Source organism: Erythrolamprus reginae, chromosome 5 (genome assembly GCF_031021105.1).
Source record: "Erythrolamprus reginae isolate rEryReg1 chromosome 5, rEryReg1.hap1, whole genome shotgun sequence".
Lineage (NCBI taxonomy): Eukaryota > Metazoa > Chordata > Lepidosauria > Squamata > Dipsadidae > Erythrolamprus > Erythrolamprus reginae.
This window is the reverse complement of record NC_091954.1, coordinates 67,771,694-67,796,142: the sequence shown is the minus strand read 5'-3', so window position 1 is coordinate 67,796,142 and position 24,449 is coordinate 67,771,694. Positions and strand designations below refer to the sequence as shown.

Below are 24,449 nucleotides of genomic sequence, written 5' to 3'. Positions count from 1 at the left end.
AGCCACGGGGGCAACCACACTTCGCCGTTCCACCTTACCCGCCCACCTCTGGGTCAAAGAAACGGAATCCGGTCAAAATTGGCTCAAAGAAGACGCAGGACAGGTGGGTACCCGAGATACCCACGCCCATTCAATCCGCTGCTCTTCTTTGTGGCCGAGGGTGATGTGCGTAAAAAAGGTTACACGCCCGCTCTGGAAAGCTGCTTCCCGCAAAGGATACACGCGCACTCACCCAAACACCCAACCCAGCTTCACCGCCCGTCACAGTTTGGCTCCGTATCGATCGGAGCTGCCCGGCCGCGCATCCCCCTGCAAATCCAGGTAGTAAATCAGTGCCAGGCGACTCCACCTCCCGGCGTCGCCATTGGGTGCCTGCCGCGCTCAGGCGGCGGCGATTGGTCGCCTGGCGGGCGCAAGCCTTTACATAAAGAAGGCGCTCGCTCCGCTGACTTGATCGAGCCGGAGAGGGACGCGTTGGCGCACGCCGAGACCGAAAAGGAGCGGCGGCGGCGGCCAAGAGAGCGGACGCTTACAACGCTGAGCATCCTGCACGTGAAACAGGGCTGCCTGCCCTCTCCGGATGCTTGGCGACCGGCTGGTAGGCATGGAGCTGCCTTGGCAAGCCACTTGCCCGGTGAGTACAACTGTTTCCTGCTCAAGCCGACCGAAGCAAAGTTTTCCAAATTCCCAAAGAGATGGAGACTCTCGGGCGGGGAAGAAAAGTTGCAGTTGGCGAATGGTGCGGGGCGGGAGGAGGCCGTGTAAAGCGCGCCACGTGAGACGAGAGGGCGGAATTTTGGGTCCAGGGGGGGGGAGTGGGCTTCTGGGAGAGAGTGGTGGGGAGGGGCCGTGGGAAGAAGCCCGAGCTTCGGAAATCTGGGAATAAGAAGTGGAAAGGAAAGAAGGACAAATGTGATGGAGACGCACTTTTGCGCGCTGGGGATGCGCTGAAGAGCCCAGTGGCACGCCGGATCTTCCTGAGCAGGGAGCCGTTTCTTGGAGTGGTCGCCTCCTCCGGCAGCGAGCAAAAAACCGAGTGCCAAGGTGACTGCTGCTCTCCAGATTGCACTAGTGCTGCTGGTGGCGGCGGCAGCTGCTAGTAGTGGCAATGCCAGTGTTGAGGTTGGCTTGATAGCCTGCAGCTTGACATGGCCGGGGAGAGGCATGGTTCCAACTCTGAAGTGTAACTCCAAGCCCCCGCCCCAGCCCCGGAGTTCTGGCTGCTTCCCGAAGATCTGATAGGTCTGGTTCCAAATTCTTTGATTTTGTGTGTGGGGAAAAAGGAATATCACTTGCCTGCAGTATTAATGCAGGATCTGGGCTGGGAATAGGAAACTCTGGAAAGACAGCATTGCAGACAAAGCCAGTAGCTTTTTTTTGTTTAGTGGCTTCAGAAAGAAAAACAAAACAACAACATTTGGAACCAGAAGCAATACTTGGTCATTACTGAAGCTCAAGCCTGAATTTTTATGATGTCAATGCTTTTGATTGGTTGAACCCGTTTGCCCTCCTGCGCTTTGAATCTTGTGGGTTGGCATCTTGTGACATTTCCTTAACTAGGCTGATATCAGCACACGTCATTGGCTGAACAGATATGATGTCACCAAGAAGGATATAGGGATGCATTTGGACAACAACTTTGTGAACGAGTGATGTCACTAGTCCACAATGAGACACAAAACCCCTGCGTCACTGTGAGGCTTTTGGAAAAGCATCTATATTATTATTGGTGGTGTGGTTCTATAGGAGTTCAACTATCATTTAGGAAAATGGCAGAAAGGATGGCGTAGAAAGGCGGAACAGCGTTCCAGTTAAATGTTTGGCTCTGCTCATTTGAAACTACAGGATTTGCCAGGAGAACTTGTCAACTGAGAAAAATCACATGAAATTTCTTCTCCTTTCCTGGTGGCAAGAAATCAAAGCATGCATTTATTAGGGGATTATTGCATAGTGTTAGAATGTTATGCAAATCCCAATTTCTTTCCGACAGAAGAAATCCGTTGTCACCAACCGTACTGGTTTCTGCATCTATGGGTACAAATAGCAATATAATCAGCCACACCCTAAGACGGTGTTTCCCAACCTTGGCAACTTGAAGATATTTGGACTTCAACTCCCAGAATTCCCCAGCCAGCATTCGCTGGCTGGGGAATTCTGGGAGTTGAAGTCCAAATATCTTCAAGTTGCCAAGGTTGGGAAACACTGCCCTAAGAGATCACGAAAGTCGTGGAAACATGCAGCTGCCGACATACCTTCTTGAAGCACCTTCTCTCTAGTTTAATAATACACATCCCTGTTCTAAACACTATTCTTTTGGATGTTTTTCATCCAATCAGCATTTGGAATTACATGATTAGAAAACTAAAAAGACTACTATAAAAAGCAGGCTTATTATCACAATCTTGTGTTTGGGGCAAATTTGCTGCAGCAGAGGTTCAAAAGGGGCATTTTGTCCACATGGCATTCTTTGTGTAAGAGCAGACCCCTGGCATAATAAAAGATCACAAGATAATAGGACATGAAGCCGTGCAGGTGATTTCCATCAATGTCCACAGCAGGAACAAAATGGCGTCCGCTTATTTTTTTTACCCCGGCTGCCAAGGACATCGGAAACCATACCCATCCCTTGTAATCCTAACAGACACCTAAGACTGTTTCTGATCTTGGTTTGGTTCAAGAAGTAAGTGGATTCAATCTTGAATCCTCTTCACCGATCTGTATCTTCCATTTTCAGAGCCGACTTGAAGAGGCAAAGGTAGCGATCAAAAACAACCTCGCTTCAGTCCATTGATTTTCTATGCCATCCTGTTTGAACATGGGGATGGAGAGAAACTCCATGCATTTCCTGTTGAATCCTTGCAGGAATGAAGGACTGCAATCTTGTAATAAGTAACGATTCTTTATTAACAGAAGTAACGGTTACAGAACTGAAACGAGACAAACATGGCCGTGCCTGGCAGCTATATATATACCGGGCTGCCAGGCTGAGCCAACCTTGCAGTATTTTCCCACCCAAGGAATATGGGGCGGTTACAAGGCCTAACTGTCCTCTGGACACAACATTTCCTTTGTCATATCATGCTGCTTTCTTGATACTGGCAGCCTTTCCATGGGCATCCGATAGTGACTATTGCAGGCACATCCGCAGCGATGGCTGAATTGCCGCCCCCCAACCCAGGAAGTAAAACCTTGAAACCCAAAAACAAAACAGGGAGAGGCGACCTTTGGAGTCCAGGAGACACATTGAGAATTTTGAGTCATGTCATGAACAATATCACAAAATGGCTGCCATAGTTTTTTTTAAAAACTGCCATTTTTAAAAAAGGCAAATGTGAATTTGATCCCCACTGCTCCCTTTGGCCCCAGATTCTTATCCAAAATACTCTGTTCCACACCTGGCTTTACGTTTGCTTTGAGATTATTTTGGAGGTCTAGGGCAGTGATGGCGAACCTTTTTTCCCTCAGGTGCCGAAAGAGTATGCGCGCGCACTGCCTTGCATGCACGAGTGCCCACACCCATAATTCAATGCCTGGGGAGGGCAGAAACAGCTCCCCCCACCCCCCAGAAGTCCTCTGAAGGCCGGAAAAGGCCTGTTTCACAATTCTGTCAGGCCCAGTTGGCTCATGTTTCACCCTTCCCAATCTCCAAAGGCTTCCCTGGAGGAGGGTAAAAACACCCTCCCCCATCCCCTTGGAGGATCTCTGGAAGCCAAAAATGCCCACCCCCAGAGCCTCTGTGCTAGCCAAAAATTCAGCTGGCCGGCACACACAAGAACGTTGGAGCCAAGCCAGGGCAACGGCTCGCGTGCCAGCAGATATGGATCCGTGTGCCATCTGTGGCACCTGGGCCATAGGTTCGCCATCACTGGTCTAGGAGGTCCTTTTTTAAACAAAGCCCTGAGCTACTACCATCTACCATTTTTGTTTTCTAAGCAAGCTTGAAAACCATATGAGACTTACAGGCGCTCATAGGAATGAGGCTGGAGGCCGTTATCTTGCCAACTTTTTGGTTCAATGTTTCACTTGAAAAAGAAATAGTAATATCCCCTCAGTCAGGGAACCCAGTAGAACTGAGGGAAGCATTCACATGTTTGTTGGTGTACGGGTAGTTCTTGACTTACAACAGTTCATTTAGTGACCGTTCAAAGTTACAATGTCATGGAAAGAAATGTCTTATGACTATGTTTTCGCAACCGTTGCAGCATTCCCATGGTCAGGTGATCAAAATTCAGATACTTGACAACTGACTCAAAGGACAATAGTAGTGTTTCGGGGTCACGTGATCACCTTTGACGACCTTCTGACAAGAAAGTCAGATTCAATTAACAGCCGTTGTTACCACCAGCTTAACAACGGCAGTGATTAAAAACTGTGGCCAAAAGGTCGTAAAATGTCTCAGCAACAGAAATGTTGGGTTCAATTGGGGTCGTAAATCATGGACTTCCTGTACTCGGATGTCATTTTGTTCACCCAGGACTAGAAACTTCAACAGATGATTTGGGTTTAGATCACGTATGGATTTAAATGGAGACAATAATAATTATGCTGACTTTCCCTTACCTGACATTCTTCTGATATATTGGGGCCTAAATGTTAGTCTCATCCCAATCTAGTGTGATATGTTGGCTAAGGCTAATGAGAATTCTGCTACAATATTTGGGAGGGGCTAAGCGATGCAAACACCAGGCACAACATTGAATAGATTTGTATTAGAATCTGTAGGCAAATTAGTGTATAATTTATAATGCGGGACTGATGCAAAAACGAAATTTGGGGCTGGGGTTAAGATTAATTTTGGAACTGTATGTCTTTTCCTGTGAAATGCTTTAGAGTAGCTACAGCAAATGATGAAATCTAGGATTAATCATTTTTCTTCAATAACTATTGGAAACTGTTCAAAATAAGCCTAAATGGGACTATCTTCCATATAAGGATTTTGTAATGCGTTCAGCAACTTTATCTCACAGCGCTGGGAGCATAGAAACCAGGTCTTCCAAGGTCCAAGGTGAAAACTGAAATCCCCGAAGAGGAAGGGCAGGGGTTACAAGGATCAAGTACATTTTCTCCACTGCCTGTGCACAGGTGCAAGCTCCGAGTGCATGTTTGTGCATGTTTAGGAAGGCAACTTAATTAATGGCCATTTTCCTAATGATCTATCTAGAAATGCACACTGATGTATGGGTTTAATTAGCTCAAGCCAAATGCTGGGAGCGCGACAGAAGAACACGTTGTCTTTGTCACCAGGCGCCTGTTACCATCCTATGTTTATGGAAACTTCTTTAATGAAGAGTTAATCTGTGCCTAAACTGGAGGATAGTACCAGCTACCAGCCCTGCATGATGGATTGTTTTGCTGTGGAAGAACACAAGAAAGATGCATTTGCCTACCTGGTCATTTGACCTATACCAGTGATGGCAAACCCATGGCACAGGTGCCACAGGCAGCACACAGAGCCATATCTGCTGGCACGTGAGCCATTGCCCTAGCTCAGCTCCAACATGCATGTGTGTGCCAGCTAGCTGATTTTTGGCTCGCACAGAGGCTCTGGGAGGACATTTTTGTCTTCCAGAGAGCCTCCAGGAGGATGGGGGAGGGCGTTTTTATTTATTTATTTATTGGATTTGTATGCCGCCCCTTTCCGCAGACTCGGGGTGGCTAATAACAGTAATAAAACAGTATATAACAATAATACAATACTAAAAACAGTTAAAAACCCATTATATAAAAACCAATCATATATACAGACATACCATGCATAAAATTTTAAAGGCCTAGGGGGAAGTGTATCTCACTTTCCCCATGCCTGGCGGCAAAGGTGGGTTTTAAGCAGCTTACGAAAGGCAAGGAGGGTGGGGGCAATTCTAATCTCTGGGGGGGAGTTAGTTCCAGAGGGCCGGGGCCGCCACAGAGAAGACTCTTCCCCTGGGTCCTGCCAAGCAACAATGTTTGGTTGACAGGACCCGGAGAAGCCCCACTTTGTGGGACCTAACTGGTCGCTGGGGAAGCCTTTGGGGCCTGGAGAAGGTGAAATATGAGCCCACTGTTCCATCAGAAGTTGGGAAATAGGCTGTTTCCAATCTCCGGAGAGTCTCCGGGAGGGGGGGAAAGCTGTTTTCGCCCTCCCCAGGCATTGAATCATGGGTGTGGGCACTCAGGCATGCATGATAATCTTTCGGCACCTGAGGAAAAAAAGGTTCGCCATCACTGACCTATACTATAGATACCTACAAATGGCTCCTTCGTTGTTTCTAAAGCGAATAGGTAAGAGTTTCCCCTGACTAGAGGACCAATCCTGAGAGCTCCTCATATTATTACATCATCATAACTATTCATAGTAATCACTATTAATTGCATTTATATGCACCTGGGGCCTCCTCTCTTATATAACAGGAATAATCAAGTTTGCTGAGGCTTTTCAGTTTTCGCTTTGAGTAGGTTTCTTATATTTCAGGCCACATCATGAATTCTGCAGCCCTAAATCCTATTGCAAAGCATAATGAAATAGATAAATTTCATCCACTGCCTCTTCAGAGAATAATTTCGAGCATATGGTGATTTCAGTGAAGTCATGGAAAGTCTTGGAGGCTAGCTGATCTTCGAGCAGGAGGAGAAAAAGCTGAGGACATGACTAGTTGTAATACCATCTGCCTATCCATGTAGGTAGAGTGGATACTCACAATCATAGTTCCCTCTAAGCTGAGCAGTGAGCAATCGCTCACTTAAAAATCATCATCAACTCAGAGTTTTCCAAACCTGCCCAGAATCCGAGAGGGAAAGAGTGAGAGGGAAGGAGAGAGAGAGGAAGAGAGGAAGAGAGAGAAACAGATAGAAAAAAGAGAGGAAGGAAAAGAGAAAGAAAAAGAATGGGAGTAAGGAAGAGAGAAAGAAAATCAAAATCTAGCTTGAAACTAGCTCAACTATTTAAGTGGCATTTTGATATTGATAGAGTTGCCCTATTATGAGCTCACTGTTATAGACACACAGTACAGTATTTTATTTTGAAATTCTCTGAGGCAAAACAGGGTGGGTTTTTTGTTTGTTTGTTAGTTTGTTTGTTTATTTATTTTCTTATTTATTTTCTTATTTATTTATTTATTTATTTATTTATTTATTTATTTATTTATTTATTATTTCTGTGCCGCCTAGTCCCGAAGGGACTGCCGCTCAGACACTATACTTTTCCGCCCACCCCCCAAAAAAATTAGAGGGAACACTGCTCACAATTGTTCAAGACCATCTCTGGGTTTGGATCCAGCAGGAAGCTTTGCAAGAGCTTACCTTGAGTTCCATATTGTGGAAGTGTTAATACCACACGGTACTACTAAGAGGGGTTAAGACAATCCCAAAAGGCCAATAAGAGAGCTAATGAGTTATTATCCGTAGAAACGTTCACAAGACAGATTACCTATTCCATAATCCGTTTTGACAGCCTTCTCATTCACACAAACAGGATAGATAAAACCTGATGATACGATGGGCTTCTCCCCCTTCACACTTCCATTCCAAGGGACTTTAAAGGGACTATTGATTCTAACCTACAATACTGATTATAAGAATGCTCCAAACTGACAGCCTTGGCTGGGGGAGGAAAGATGGTTATTAACATAAAATATAAGAGTTTTCATATGCGGATACTGACAGAATGAAGAAGTGCCTTCTTCCTTGCTAAGCTTTAACTATTCTTGTTGTGTTTACAAATGAGGGGAAGAGATGCTCATCTAGGATTTTAAGGATTAGCGAATCTCATTGCAAAATTGCCTTCTCGTGAAGTAAGAGAGACTGTCCTATCTCAGAGTCCACCATGAACTGAAAGGGGATTTCTGGCACAAGGTGCTTTATTGGCTGCTGTTCTGTCGGGCTCTCTGGTAGAATCCTCCCAAAAATTCACAGGTACAAATTTCAGACACACACACGTTTGAAAATTCAAAACAATGTTCTTTATAATGAAAATTCACTTAAACTAAGCCATCTTTTGGTATAGCAAAGAGCACTCGTCTCCAAACAAACTGGTAATTTGTACAAGTCCCTTATCAGTTCTGAGATACTATGCTTGCAGCTGTGAGTCAATTCACAGTCCTTCTTCTTTCACAAAGTGAAACACACTGTGCTCTGGTTTAGTTTCAAAGCGGGGAAAAATCATCACACAAAAAGTCAAAGTCAGTAAAACAGTCACGAAACACAAGGATCACATAATCCTCCACAATGGCCAAACCCACAGGCTGCTCTTTATAGCAGCCTCACTAATTACCACAGCCCCACCCAACCACAGGTGGCCTCATTTTCTTTGATAATAATCTCTCAGTTGTTGTTGCCTATGCATCGCTCTCCGCATGTGTGGCTGTATCATTAACTCTTGTTCTGAATCCAAGGAGGAGCTAGATAATTGATCTCCTTTTGAGCTGTCTGCCCCACTCTCCTCCTCCCTGTCACTCATGTCTTCTTGGTCAGAGGAGCCTTCATCAGCAGATTCCACCGGGGGCAAAACAGGCCTGCAGCATGTGGATGTCTCCCCCACATCCACAGTCCTTGGGGCAGGAGGTGGGCCAGAGCTAACCACAACAGCTGCCATCTTCTTTTTTGCATGGACTACTCCATAAGGAGAGATCAACAGACCTTCTGTGGTAGGGCTTTCATGTTGAGAAGATCCTGCCTCAAGAAGCAGATCAGGGGCCCCTCAGGATTGTCTGATCTTCATGGAAAGTTATGAAGCAGAGTGTGATCAACTTAACACAGAACTGTGGTGTTATTAAAATACTTGCTCACAACACTGCATTTGGGTTTAAATCAGTAGTGGGTTACTCCCGGTTCTGCCCGGTTCTGTGAACTACAGAGGCGGTGATGAGAGGCTCCACCCACCCACCCCGGGACGCTTCTGCACATGCCCAGAAGTGTGGCGCATGCATGCACGCAAATCAATAGCGATGGACTTTAGAATCCACTGCTGGTTTAAATCTACAGTATATTGCCTGGTGCTTTTTTAAATAGATTCTTTCTCTCCATCTTCTATCTCAGATTAGCCACAAAACCAGCTCCTACTCTTTGATGGAATCAAAGGAAAGAGATGGGGCATTCTTCTTGAAGGAATGAATTAAGGTCCTTTCTCTTCCTTTTAATTCTGATAAATGAATGTGAAATCTAGTGGTCTAGCCTAGTATATTTTCGTTTCTCTTCAGCTGGGATGTGGAACTCTGAAACTAATATGTTTCACACCCCAGAGTGAATTCTGAGACAGCTGGATTGACTTTCAGTCCTGAAACTAGATGTTTGGCACAAACAGTAGTGTCAGCACATCCTGCTCTTCACAACAGCTGAAATTTTCCAAAGATCTAGCATTCCAATGCTTCCCCCCTAAAGCTCAGAAGATTAAGAAACAAAGTTTCCTGCCCATAATAAAGTAAAAAACATTTTGTGGGTACTTGAGCATTAGGCAACTGCTGACCAATCCAGAACCTCCAAAGCCTCCAAAACTGGTTTCCCAATTCTACAAGGGATGGTAGCAATGCCACCCCTAAGAAATTATCAGGATGGTTACTGTATATGAGATCCCTGCCAATGCTTGGGTAAATAGCAGCAAAATGAGCAAAACAAGCTAGATTTGGAGCCATGCTGACACAGTGGTTAGAATGTTGTACTGCAGGCACATTCTGCCCCCAGCCTGGAGTTCGATCCTGACCGGCTCAAGATTGATTCAGCCTTCCATCCTTCTGAGGTTGGTAACACGAGGACCCAGATTGTTGGGAGCAATATGCCAACGTTTGTAAATTGATCAGAGAATGTTTTAAAGCAGTATGGAACAGTATATAAATCTAAGTGCTGTTGATATTTTCCATCCTTTTATAATCTATTACAGAATTCCTGCATTAAGAAAAATAATTTCCCAACTATTAAATGAATGGGTGACATAGCCGCATGCTTCTCTTTATAGGTACCAAGGTTGCTGCTGCTACTGCTGTTGTGGAGCCTGGTTCTGCCTTGGCCTGGTGAAGGATCCCAGCGCAGCAAACCCATGTTCTCAGCAGTCACTGATGAAATCCTTCCCCCTGACTATGACAGCAACCCGACTCAGCTCAACTATGGCGTGGCCGTGACCGATGTAGACCAGGATGGAGACTTCGAGATTGTCGTGGCTGGGTGGGTACCAAGAAAAATGCTAAGAATTGCTAGATGCATGGGAAATTGTAATATGGTAAATGATTTAGCTTTACTAGATAAATGGTCAAAGCAATGGAAACTGTAGTTTAATGTTTCCAAATGTAAAATAATGCACTTGGGGAAAAGGAATCCTCAATCTGAGTATTGTATTGGCAATTCTGTGTTAGCAAATACTTCAGAAGAAAAGGATTTAGGGGTAGTGATTTCTGACAGTCTCAAAATGGGTGAACAGTGCAGTCAGGCGGTAGGGAAAGCAAGTAGGATGTTTGGCTGCATAGCTAGAGGTATAACAAGCAGGAAGAGGGAGATTATGATCCCGCTATATAGAATGCTGGTGAGACCACATTTGGAATACTGTGTTCAGTTCTGGAGACCTCACCTACAAAAAGATATTGACAAAATTGAATGGGTCCCAAGACGGGCTACAAGAATGGTGGAAGGTCAAGCATAAAATGTATCAGGAAAGACTTAATGAACTCAATCTATATAGTCTGGAGGACAGAAGGAAAAGGGGGGACATGATCGAAACATTTAAATATATTAAAGGGTTAAATAAGGTCCAGGAGGGAAGTGTTTTTAATAGGAAAGTGAACACAAGAACAAGGGGACACAATCTGAAGTTAGTTGGGGGAAAGATCAAAAGCAACATGAGAAAATATTATTTCACTGAAAGAGTAGTAGATCCTTGGAACAAACTTCCAGCAGACGTGGTTGGTAAATCCACAGTAACTGAATTTAAACATGCCTGGGATAAACATATATCCATCCTAAGATAAAATACAGAAAATAGTATAAGGGCAGACTAGATGGACCATGAGGTCTTTTTCTGCCATCAGTCTTCTATGTTTCTATGTTTCTAATGGGGGGGAGGGGCGGCCACACCACAAGGAGTGATATTTGAGGGGTGGGGGATAGTCCTTGCAAAAGGATGCAAGGAAAGTGGTTACATCCCAAAAACTGGTCTGATATAAAAGGTAAAAAAAACACAGTGTACTCTTCTGTTGTTGTTGTTATTTGCACAGTCAGCCAGATGTTCGGACTGGGTTTGGCATTTTTGTCTACCTATCAAGTCCTTACCATGGACTTGGGGTAGGCAAATCTGGATGTGTTACAGATATCGTCACAGGATGGAAGCAGCTCCAAGTAAACCTGCCTTCTGCAATTGACTGATGGCAAATTTGTCAATGTCTATAGTGTTCAAAGTGGTACTCCACTTGTTTTGGGACTGCACCCAATGCACCTATTACTATTGGTACTACCCTTGTTTGCCTTTGCCATAGTCAAATAATGATTATGATGATATTATTATAATAATAATAATTATATTTTAACACTCTGATGACATTAGTAGAGGACTAATGAAAGCTTAGTTAATTTTAGTGATTTTTAAATAAATTTTAAACGTTCCGGAGATCGCAATGGCTGTTGCCTCTAGATTTAGATTTAGATTTAGATTTAGATTTAGATTTAGATTTAGATTTAGATTTAGATTTAGATTTAGATTTAGATTTAGATTTAGATTTAGATTTAGATTTAGATTTAGATTTAGATTTAGATTTAGATTTAGATTTAGATTTAGATTTAGATTCAGATTCAGATTTAGATTTAGATTTAGATTTAGATTATTTATGCCTTCCTTACAATCTCAAGCAACTCTGGGCAGGTTTGGCTAACTGCCATACAGTAGGTGTACTGCCGTATAATAAGAATCAAATATATAGATTTGTTTGTAAGCCATGCCAACTATTATTTATTTTCATCATGGTATATTGAACAAGCTATAATGGTCCAATTCACATATAAGAAAAACCCTAAATCACCTTGTTATCACAAGGGCTGGATGCATATATTGTATTAATTCAAAACTAAACAAATCACATTAAAGTTTAATACAGTGTGTGAATTCAGACCCTGTTTCTCAGAAAAGCTTGGACAATGATATGTTTGTGGGGTTTTACAAATGTCCTGGGTTAAAACTAACATTCCCAATTAGTTTTGCTGGTTGAGACCTATGAGAAATGTCTTTGAAAACCCCCGAGGGGCATTAAATTGGTGAAGGCTGTAAAAGGAAGGAAAAGTATACATGTTCATACTCTACTTTGCTCTTAGGACATGTAAAGATTGATGTGGATCCTCTGGAATAAGCCAAAAATAACATCTGCGCAATGATTCAATTCCAGATGTGCGTGTTGGGTTTTCAGTGGAACTACTGTACAGTTGCATCCTCAAAGCTTACAGCTTAACTGTCTCCCACAAGACCACTTCCCTGATAAACTGCCCCTGCCAGTAGCCTTCTCAGCTCCCACCCCAGCTTCCTCAGCGTGTCCAGGCTGCAATCATGACCTAGGAAGAAAGGGCCAGAGAGGACTGCCTCTTAATAGCTGGCCGTTGCTTGTATAACTTGGACTGACATAATACATGTCTCAGTTGCACTGAGCTGGAAAGAACATACATATCCATTCAAAAGCTCTTCTGTCTAGGATTTCCTAGAAAGCAGGGAAATGGTTTCTGCAACCACATTCATTTCACAGAGCCTTCTCAATCTCTTCTTGACCCTAGCTCTTGCTGAGCTGTTTTCCATCTATTCATACCATCCCTATAAGACAGGATAGCAAGTCTGCTTTAAACACATGGACTACCAAGGCCATAGTTTAGAGACCCACATTTTTCTCTTTCATCCCCACTGGACTACGCTTACCATATTTTTCAGAGTATGAGACGCACCGGAGTATAAGACGCACCTTAGTTTTTGGGGTGGAAAATGGGGAAAAGAATCTGCTTAGCAGATATTCATTTGGCTAGCATCCTTAGTGTTCTGCCGGACTCTCTGGTAGGAGTCTCCCAAAAATTCAAAGGTACAAATTTCAGACACACACACATGTTTGAAAATTCAAAACAGTGTTCTTTATCACAAAATTCAAAATAAACTAAGCACTCTTTTTGTATTGCAAAGAGCACTCATCCCAAAACAACCTGGTAGTTTGTACAAGTCCCTTATCAGTTCGTAAGTACTTAGCTTGCAGCTGTGAAGAAAGTCACAGCCCTTCTTCTTCCACGAAGTGAAACACACTTTGCTCTGCTTTGGTTTCAAAGTAGTGAAAGGTAAACAAACAAAGGCCGGAGTCAGCAAGACATTCATGAAACACAACAATCAGATAATTCTCCACAACAGCCAAACACACACGCTGCTATTTATAGCAGCAGCACTAATTACAGCAGCCCCACCCAACCACAGGTGGCCTCATTTTCTCTTGTAATAATCCTTTAGTTGTTGCTTCCTATGCATCACTCTACGCATGCGTGGATGTGTCATTAATTCTTGTTCAGAATCCAGAGATGATACCGATGATTGATCTCCTCCTGGGCTGTCTGCCAAACTCTCCTCCTCCCTGTCACTCAGGCCTCCTTGGTCAGAGGAGACTTCGTCGGCAGATTCCACTGGGAGCAAAATAGGCCTGCAGCATGTGGATGTTTCCCCCACATCCACCTGCACATTCCTTGGGGCAGGAGCTGGGCCAGAGCTAACCACAACAGTTAGGGCTTTTAAAAAAACCTTATTCAGAGAGAGTAACAATGAAAGAGCTTGCAAACCAGTAAGAGCTGGGAAAATCATTAGCACCTGGTTAGGGCTGGAAAGAAACATTAGAATAGAGCAATGGAGGAAAAAACCCGCAAAGACTTAGGGCATGGAAAACATTCTTCACAAAGAGTAACAATGAAAGAGCCTACAAGGTAAGAGCTGGGAAGATTGTTAGCACCTAGTTAGGTCTGGAAGGAAAAAAAACCTTCCCCCCATAAAAGCTACATTCAGAGTATAAGATGCAACTGAATTTTCAGCCTCTGTTAGGGAAGAAAAAAGTGCATCTTATACTCCGAAAAATACAGTAATTAGCTAACCTTTCAGGTTGGGGAACTTTTTCCTCTCCATTCTTCATGCTGACCTTCCCCAACTTGATGCTCTCCAGTTGGGTTGCAACGACAGCTTCTAGAATTGTCCTGCCTGGAAATTCTGGGAACTGTAATCCCAAATGTAACTGGAAAACCTGGATGGAGAATGCTGCTTTATGCAAAGGCTGTCATCTTTCGAACCCAGTTTATCTTATTAAGCCGAGAAAACCGGAGAGACAGCCTCTTCCTCCTAGGCGAGGGAAAGTTTCGGCAAGTCGAGACATGTGGAAGAGCGCCCTGGCTTGACCCGAAGGAAAACAAACTTTCTCTCACTCTGAGGAGAGGCAACCTTCTCCCTCGCTCTCCTGACAGCCTCCGTGTGCACCTTGACATTGTGTTAATTGGCTGCAGTAGAGTGAGAGAGTGCTTCATCGCATTATTGACAGTATGCTTGGCTTGAGTTGGTGCACAGGAGTGAGCAGGCATTCAGCTGTGTGCTTCTTAATCTGACAGTCCCTTGAAGAGGAAGCGTAGAAGGAAATGGAAACCAGCCTGGCCAGCCGCTCCAAGAGAAACGGCATGTTGTGCCTTTAGGGTGATCGTGCTGGATATGCCTTGACAAATGGGCATATGGAGAAGGGGAAGTTTCCCATGAGTGAAAAACAGGAATGTCTTCACACTTGCCAGGGCTGCTTTAATGTATCATTACCAATACCTTATTTATTTATCACATTTTTAAACCTCACATCTCCCTTGCAAAGGAGCTCTATGTTAGAACGGTACAAGTCCCGCTCTTAAAGGATCCTCATAATCTCTAGCTAGGAATTCTATAATCCTGTCAAGAAGAAAATAAATACAGTGATACCTCATCTTACAAACGACTCGTCATACAAACTTTTCGAGATACAAACCCAGGGTTTCAGATTTTTTTGCCTCATCTTACAAACTATTTTCAGCTTATAAACCCACTGCCACCGCTGAGAAACCACACCTCCGGACTTCCGTATTTTTGTGATGCTGCAGGGGAATCCCAGCAGTGCAAAAACGGGTGCTTTGCTGGCAACGGAAGTTGGGAGGTGGGGTTTCCCAGCGAGGGGAGCCTCAGGGGAATCCCAGCAGTGCAAAAACACAGAGGTTTGGAGGTGGCATTTCGAGGACTTCGGTGTTTTTGGGATGCTGCGATTTCACTGAAGATCCCTTCGCTGGGAAACCCCACCTCCAGACTTCCGTTGCCAACGAAGCACTCATTTTTGCGATGCTGGGATTCCCCTGCTGGGATTCCCCTGCAGCATCGCAAAAACACAGAAGTCCAGAGGTGGGGTTTCCCATGGAGGGGAGCCTCAGGGGAATCCCAGCAGCGCAAAAATGGGTGCTTCGGCTGGCAAAAGGGGTGAATTTTGGGCTTGCACGCATTAATCGCTTTTCCATTGATTCCTATGGGAAACATTGTTTCGTCTTACAAACTTTTCACCTTAAGAACCTCGTCCCGGAACCAATTAAGTTTGTAAGACAAGATATCACTGTATCATATTTATGATATTTATAAATATTTTTTTTAATATTTTTTTTAAATTATGGGTTTTTAGCTTTCTAATTATTGAATTTGTATTATATATTGTTTTCTGTTGCTGTTGTGAGCCGCCCCGAGTCTGCGGAGAGGGGCGGCATACAAATTTAATAAATAAATAAATAAATAAATAAATAAATAAATAAATAAATAAATAAATAAATAAATAAAATAATGAACTGACTTTTCTGCCAATAATACATAATACAAACAGATATTATACATTGAGTGTATTTGATATATTATCTAAATCTAAATATCTATTTATTTATTTAATTACATATTATCTAAATCCCACCTTATTGCCTTCACGATATTCCTTATAAAGTACTATAGATGTCTATGTTATGTTTGCTTGTTTGCTTTGTTTTCTTACTTTGTGTTTAATGTCACTTATTTTTATGTACCTTTTTTAATGTATATAATTAATAAAGATTATTTTTAAATTTTTTTTTTTTTAAGAACTGACTATTCTGACTAGACTGTTGTCACAGATAGACTTCAGCTCACTGGCTTCCCCAAACTTGCTCACCTTCCAATTGTCGGGCTGTAGTGCCTCAGCCTTAATTCTATCCAGTAGTTAGGCATGGTAAGGGTTCCAAATTTGAAGAAATCAATTCTAATTCTCAAATATTACAAAAAGAAATTAATGGTCGCTTCTGGGTGATTGTAACTGATGCATTAACACAAGGAGACTAAAAGCTGGGCTGCACACCTTATATTTAATAATATTGCAATTACTGAAAATAATGATGATGAATAATCCTTGTAAATGATATGAAATTCCAAGTGTGGGAATCAGCCTTTCTCCCAATCTTACTGACTACAAAGTCACATTTCCTTAGATTTGGAGGCTCTTATACAGGATAGCTACCCTACAGCTTTCCTTAACTTAGCCCCCTCTAGATATTTAAAATAACAAATCCATAAGACCCATTCAACATAGAATTGAAAAATATGGGGGAAATAGTTCGAAACATCCTGAGAGTGCTCAAATGGAAATGGTTGGTAGCTTTCCCCAAAAAGATGGTGTTTAAGTGCATTGTGCTACAATCCTATAATTTGCTAACCAGAATGCCAATTCAATCAAATTCACTGGGAATGTGGTCTGTAATATGGTAAATGATTTAGCTTTACTAGATAAATGGTCAAAGCAATGGAAACTGCAGTTTAATGTTTCCAAATGTAAAATAATGCACTTGGGGAAAAGGAATCCTCAATCTGAGTATTGTATTGGCAATTCTGTGTTAGCAAATACTTCAGAAGAAAAGGATTTAGGGGTAGTGATTTCTGACAGTCTCAAAATGGGTGAACAGTGCAGTCAGGCGGTAGGGAAAGCAAGTAGGATGTTTGGCTGCATAGCTAGAGGTATAACAAGCAGGAAGAGGGAGATTGTGATCCCCTTATATACAGCGCTGGTGAGACCACATTTGGAGTACTGTGTTCAGTTCTGGAGACCTCACCTACAAAAAGATATTGACAAAACTGAACGGGTCCAAAGACAGGCTACAAGAATGGTGGAAGGTCTTAAGCATAAAACGTATCAGGAAAGACTTAATGAATTCAATCTGTATAGTCTGGAGGACAGAAGGAAAAGGGGGGACATGATCGAAACATTTAAATATGTTAAAGGGTTAAATAAGGTTCAGGAGGGAAGTGTTTTTAATAGGAAAGTGAACACAAGAACAAGGGGACACAATCTGAAGTTAATTGGGGGAATGATCAAAGGCAACATGAGAAAATATTATTTTACTGAAAGAGTAGTAGATCCTTGGAACAAACTTCCAGCAGATGTGGTTGGTAAATCCACAGTAACTGAATTTAAACATGCCTGGGATAAACATATATCCATCCTAAGATAAAACACAGGAAATAGTATAAGGGCAGACTAGATGGATCATGAGGTCTTTTTCTGCCGTCAGTCTTCTATGTTTCTATGGTGGAAGCGATCATCCACTTGAAAGAGGACGATCACTTTTTACAGTAAGATATTCCTCTGGATAAGAATTATATTCCACCTGTTCCTGATTAATCCCCGATTGCTTCGATTTCTTAGAAGGCAGCTTTACCGGGCAAACTTAACTCATTAATCTATGTGTTCACCTGAATCCATCCATCCTTTTTATTCCCGTCGTTCCTCTGACCTTCCTTCATGGATGTGCATTCCAGACGCGACATCTCCATCACTCTGCCCTAAACTGTCACCACGTTGTTAGTATTCTTACTAAAGTAGAAACATTGTGCTAGTTCTTTAGTTATGGCCTTAACAGAGTCAAGCAGAGCAATTTTGAGCCTCCCTCTGAAATATGATTTATTTGTAGCCTGAAAAGGACTTACTACTGCTTTTGTTACACTTCCTCACATTTAGTCTGAAATGCACTGTAATTCCTAACCCCCCAAAAACATGCACACATACATCTTTAGGGCACAATAGTGATGTCTTTGGTATTTAGGTTTAAAGCCCTTGACAGAATTGGAACAGAATACAATAAAAACAAAAGAGAATGTTATCATAACATATTTAAAAGGCAATACATTAAAAAAACAATAACGGTAATAAACAAGTCACCTAAATTCCTGAGAGTGTAAAAAATATGACTTCAGTAACCGAGTTGTCGAAGCGTGGAACTCATTACCGGACTCCATAGTGTCATCCCCAACCCCCCAACACTTTACCCTTAGATTATCTACAGTTGACCTATCCAGATTCCTAAGAGGTCAGTAAGGGGCGAGTACAAGTGCACTAGAGTGCCTTCCGTCCCCTGTCCTATTGCTCTCCTAAATCTCCTATACCTTTCTTCTATTCCTATATCTCTTCTTCTATTCTTTCTATTCTATTCTGTTCTGTTCTGTTCTATTACTTTATCTTCTTTTCTATTATTTCTTAGATATATTTTACTATGAGTATCTCCTCTATAACCTTCATCATGTATTTTACTATGTGTATATAGATATACAGTGATCCCTCGATCATCGCGAGGGTTCCGTTCCAGGACCCCTCGCGAAGATCGATTTTTCGCGAAGTAGCGGTGCGGAAGTAAAAACACCATCTGCGCGTGCGCAGATGGTGTTTTTGCTTCCACTGCCGGCCGCCCTTCGCCCGCCCACCCCGTTGCTCGCGCCTGGGGTGCGCGCGCGCTTGGGGACATCCCAGCTCCGCTCTCCAGCTGGGGAGCGGACCTAGGGAGTCCCCAAGCGCGCGCGCTTTCCCCAGCAACGCGCGCGCGCTGGGAAGCAGAGCTAGGGTGTCCCCAGGCTCGCGCGCACCGCCCGCCCGCCCACGCTGTTGCTGGCTCCGCTTCCCAGCTGGGAGGCGGAGGTGGGGTTTCCCGCGCGCGTGCCGCCCGCCCGCCCACGCCGTTGCTCGCGCCGATGCTGTCTTACCAGGGCAAGAGGGGGAAGACCCAGGGAAGCCTCTGCCCGGCGGGGAAACTCCACCATCTACGCATGCGTGGAAGGGCACGCATGCGCAGATGGTGGAGTTTACTTCCGGGTTGAAAACTCGCGATATGGCGTTTCGCGAAACTCGAGATCGCGAAACTCGAGGGATCACTGTATACCCACTAAACCCCTCATTGTGTATTGGACTAAATAGATAGATAGATAGATAGATAGATAGATAGATAGATAGATAGACAGACAGACAGACAGACAGACAGACAGACAGACAGACAGACAGACAGACAGACAGACAGACAGACAGACAGACAGACAGACAGACAGACAGACAGACAGACAAATAAATTTAATCCGGTAGTGAAAAGATACAACAATGTCACTTTTGTGGAAGGAGGATTTTAGAGGAGGAGATCTTAGTACTGAGTAGTACCTTGGCAGGCTGGCACACAGGAGGCCCTACAAGCTGTAGTAGCATATTCCCATGCCAGGGCACTCAAAACCCATATCTTGGATTTCCTAGTTTTAGAGTAAGAAATATATTAGAATTGCTGCCACCAGAAGATGGTCTATGCAAAGTTTGCAAGTGTCATTTGCAGATCTAATACACCCGGTATTTCTAATTTCCTTTTGATATTGCTCTTAATAAAGGATAACAAAGCATCTCATTCAGCCCTGGGCTGCAGCTGGTCATATTTAGACAGCTCTATGTCACAGAGTGCAACCTTTGGCAGGAAGATTCCCACCCTAGGATTGCCAGTGCTATGCTTTCTAATATAGCACTTTTCAAATCTTGCAATGATTAAATAAATTAAAGAATATCATTCTGAAAGATGTGCTGGAACAACCCAAAACAATGTTAAGCCAGACACGTGGCTTTTATTACACGTACGTTTCTTTCCCACTGATCTTTCTAGAAGAAGAATACGGGAGATCTTGGATTTAGTCAAGTAGTTGAAAGATTCCAAGTGGCAGATTATTATATCATTATGTATATAATTATTTCAGCATAATATTAATTACACTGTTTTTTTAATCTACTTTTATTAAAGGCTAAAGAATCAGAATATATATATGTATATGTACATGTACATGTATATACAGTATTCTGATTCTTCAGCCTTTAATGTATGTATGTTTGTGCGTGTGTATACACACACACACACACACACACACACAGGCAGACTGCCCAGGTCCAAATCTCTGTAAGAGTGTGGCTACCTGATAAGAGCTAAATAGCTTGAAATAGATCTATACAGTGGTAGCTCTACTTACGAACTTAATTTGTTCCGTGACCAGGTTCTTAAGTAGAAAAGTTTGTAAGAAGAAGCAATTTTCCCCATAGGAACAAATGTAAAAGCAAATAATGTGTGCGATTGGGGAAATCACAGGGAGGGTGGAAGCCCTGTTTCCTCCCAGGAGATTCCTAGAGAGACCCCATGGAGGCTTCTCCCCACCTTTTCTGGCCCTGTTCCCCCCCCCAGGAGATTCCTAGAGAGGCCCCACAGAGGCTTCTCCCCACCTTTTCTGGCCCTGTTCCCCCCCCCAGAGATTCCTAGAGAGGCCCCATGGAGGCTTCTCCCTGCCTTTTCTGGCCCTGTTTTTCCCCCAGGAGATTCCTAGAGAGACCCCACAGAGGCTTCTCCCCACCTTTTCTGGCCCTGTTCCCCCCCCAGAGATTCCTAGAGAGACCCCACAGAGGCTTCTCCCCACCTTTTCTGGCCCTGTTTCCCCCCCAGGAGATTCCTAGAGAGGCCCCACAGAGGCTTCTCCCCACCTTTTCTGGCCCTGTTCCCCCACCCCACCCCAGAGATTCCTAGAGAGGCCCCACGGAGGCTTCTCCCTGCCTTTTCCGGTTACAGTTTTGGAGGCTCGGGTTTGTAAGTAGAAAAGGCTCTTGAGAAGAGGCAAAAAAATCTTGAACACCCGGTTCTTATCTATAAAAGTTTGTAAGAAGAGTTGTTCTTAGGTAGAGGAACCACTGTACTAGTCTCCCTTCATTTTCATTATCAGCAAAAATATGTTACACACACACTCCGTATTTTTTTCAGGATATAAGATGCACCTTAGTTTTGGGGGAGGAAAACAAGGGGGAAATGGTCTCTGCCTCCCAGCAATTTGCCCAACAGTTCAGATGCTATATACTGTTTGCTGTGCATTTCTGGGCATGTGTGCCTGGCCATAGAAATAGCACAGAATTGGAGAAATGTACATTACGGCAGTATATTAATCCCAGAAAGTTTTCTTAAATGTAATCACACTAACTCCTCCCAATTATTTAAATAGATTTACTCCAAACATGACTAAGTGAGGGTTTAACTCAGCTGCCTTATCTTAATACTAAAACAGGACACTGTTACATTTCAGATTATACTTTTACAGATCTTTAAAATTGATGTGGCTTTCTGGAAGTAGCTATTTAAAAGAAGATACCAGAGATACAATAGCACTGGGCCTCTTCAGATCAAGCATTTATTTTAAAAACCTTCTTCATTTTGTTAAGTTAATAATAAAGCAGTCTTTAAAAAAACAAGTCTAATATTTATAGCAGTGGTTGTCAATCTTTCTAATGCCGCGACCCCTTAACACAGTTCCTCATGTTGTTGGTGTCCCCCAACCATAAATCTTGCACCAATTCTTCCAACAGAGCTTTAAGTTGATTGGCAGGAAGGTCAGAGGGACACCCCCACTGTAAATGTCTGACTGGTCAGATTGTAAAAATATCTTCCTGCCCTCCGTAAACTCCTTAAAACCCACCTCTGCCGTCAAGCATGGGGGAACTGAAACATCTCCCCCTGGGCATGTTTAATTTATGCATGGTATGTCTGTGTGTGCGTCTGTTAGCATATGGGTTGTTTTTTTTTAAATATTTAAATATTTTTAAATTTGTCTGTTTACTTATGATTTGTTTCTACATGTTGTGAGCCGCCCCGAGTCTTCGGAGAGGGGCGGCATACAAATCTAAGTAATAAATAAATAAATAAATAAAATGTTCCAAGGTGCCAGAATAGAAGCTTTAGCTCCTAACACCATGGGAAATTTGTCTTTTCCCATGGTCTTAGGTGAGCCCTGGGAAACAGTCGTTCGACCCCCAAATGGGTCCTGGCACCCAGGTTGAGAACCACTGTTCTATAGGCATTTATAGTTGTTGACTTATCTCCTTGCAGCAAAAAATCTAACAGCAAATTTCACCACAGTCTGCTCCCCCATCAATTTGCCTTTGGGCAGCTTTAGTTTCATTTTCATTTTAGGACAAGGGCTTGCTGCCGGGAGGCAGGTAATCAGTGGCTTGTGCTAAGCAGGCTCTGCTGCTGTTTGCTATGAGGAGGTAAATTGCTGGCAGGCAGAGACCAAAGGGCGGGGTTGGAAGGGTGGGGCTACATTCAGCGTATAAGACGCACCCAAGTTTTCATCCTCTTTTGGGGGGTAAAAAGGTGCGTCTTATACTTCGAAAAATTGAAATGAACTTTCTTTCTTTCTCTCTTTCTTTCTTTCTTTCTTTCCTTCCTTCCTCCCTCCCTTCCTTCTTTTTCCTCTCTGTCTGTCTGTCTCTGTCTGTCTGTCTCTCTCTCTTTCTCTGTGTGTGTATGTATCTCTCTGTGTGTAACATATTTTTGCTGATAATGAAAATGAAGGGAAACTACTATAGATCTGTTTCAAGCTATTTAGCTCTCATCATCTAGCCCTACCCTTATCAAGATTTGAACCTGGGCAGTCTGCCTATGGGTGTGTGTGTTTGAGTTTTGCACCAAATTTAAACAAGACACACATCTTAAAATAGAAGATGACCATGTTTTCTGAAGGCAGCTTTTCCTGCTTCAGTTTACAAAGTACACTTGGAACAGTAGCCAAAATGTGTGATTAAGGGCATTTCACAGACCCACTGACACATAAAATTCAGCCTCTGGTGCAGGCTTGGCCCTTTGCATTAATTGGTTTCCTGAAAGGCTCTCCTCTTGATCCCTTTTGAGGACGAGATATTTTCCCCTGGTTTTCAAATAATGCCCTCAAGGTTTCACCAAATTCTATATTTATTACTAGCTACTAGGGCTCCCCTCCCTGCCCTCCTCATCTGTTGTATTTTCCCTCTCTGCTGTACATTTTCAGCCTTAGCAAGCTCTATGCTAACCACATTAGAGTCACACATCATTAGCTGCCAGATGAAACCACTCGGGCGTTTCTGCAACTTTGCATTGTGTGATGTTAACATGGATGGATGTCTCAAAGAATCCAGAACTCTCCCTTAATCAAAGAAGCAGAATTCTACACAACTGGAGGAAGGGTATACTTTGGCCAAATCCATTAATAAGACAGATAAGTACTCTATAAAAGCAGTATTCTTGATCTGATACTGCAGTAGTTTAGCTTTTGTCAATTCTGTATCAGAGATCTTCCCAGTATCACTTCCTGACAAGGGCTTTAGGTCAAACCCAGTTTAATATGCCTTTTAACAATACCGCCCCAGATAAATCCTGATTCCTAAATAGGAGGGGAAACGTCAATTTACATCTTGCATACATTAGTTGTCTGAAACAAGATAAGAAAGAAATTTCTTTTGGGCCTTTACCATTTGGTTTCCATTTTCCCGAGGAGCCCCAGTGGTGCTCGACTTAATCCCCCAAATCCTTCAGTATGTCAGAAAAGATTTAGAAAAGGAACTCTGTCTCTATAAATATAGGAAACACAAAATCCAGCCCTTCCTCTTTAACCTATTTTTCCCAATGAATTCACTGATCTGAAGAAGGGAGAAAGCAACAGTATAAGCTATGGAGTAAAACAAAAATGATTTAAACATGCATAACTACCAGTATAAGTGGCATAACATTTTTATATCTTACATTGGATGGAAAAAAAATAGGCTTTCCTGATACTTTAAAAAAATATAATCCTACATTCCATAAGCATCACTCCTCCTGAACTTTGTACTTAGTCCGATGAAGGGTTTTAATCAACTTTGGTGAATTATGTGTCTCGAAATCTTACCAGATTAATGTATTAAATCTGCACTTCAAAGCATTTTCATAAATGTGCGATGTGTGTTCAGCAGGCCTGAGGAAAACAATGGTTCTCTTCCTTTTTTCCTCTGTTGACTTTTTTCTCGCAAAATAGGACAGTTTTTTGGAAAGGTAGCGGTGGCAGTTGCTGAGAGTCTTGTGACTCATTAAAATCTAACAAATCCATTATGGCAGAAAAAGAGGCAGGGAGGTGATTAATTCAGTGTGCTAGAACTCAGGCTGAGTTACTGGCTTCTTAATAAGGCGGAGCAGTGCAAACGGTGAGAAAATATGGAAAGCATATTGGTTCCCACCACTGTTCTCTTCATTAAAGTCCCTTCCTTTCTCTTCTCCAAGACGATATTGGGGGATGCTTCGTTGCCTAATTGAGGAAGTACATTAGCAGCAACAGAAGACTTTGATAGGGGAAAAAGAAGGGCTAATATCTGAAA

The 24,449-nt window shown here is 43.0% G+C and overlaps 1 protein-coding gene across 2 annotated transcripts in view; it reads left to right on the top strand.

The window, feature by feature from the left end:
- The first annotated feature begins 580 nt into the window (after nucleotides 1-580).
- The window catches only part of CRTAC1 (cartilage acidic protein 1), a 52,376-nt gene continuing 28,507 nt past the window's right edge, over nucleotides 581-24,449 (top strand). For both annotated transcript variants that reach the window (XM_070754025.1, XM_070754026.1), the window contains exons 1-2: nucleotides 581-634; nucleotides 9,926-10,131. In XM_070754025.1, coding sequence (XP_070610126.1) covers nucleotides 581-634; nucleotides 9,926-10,131 — 260 coding nt within the window. The remainder of the gene's footprint in view (nucleotides 635-9,925; nucleotides 10,132-24,449) is intronic.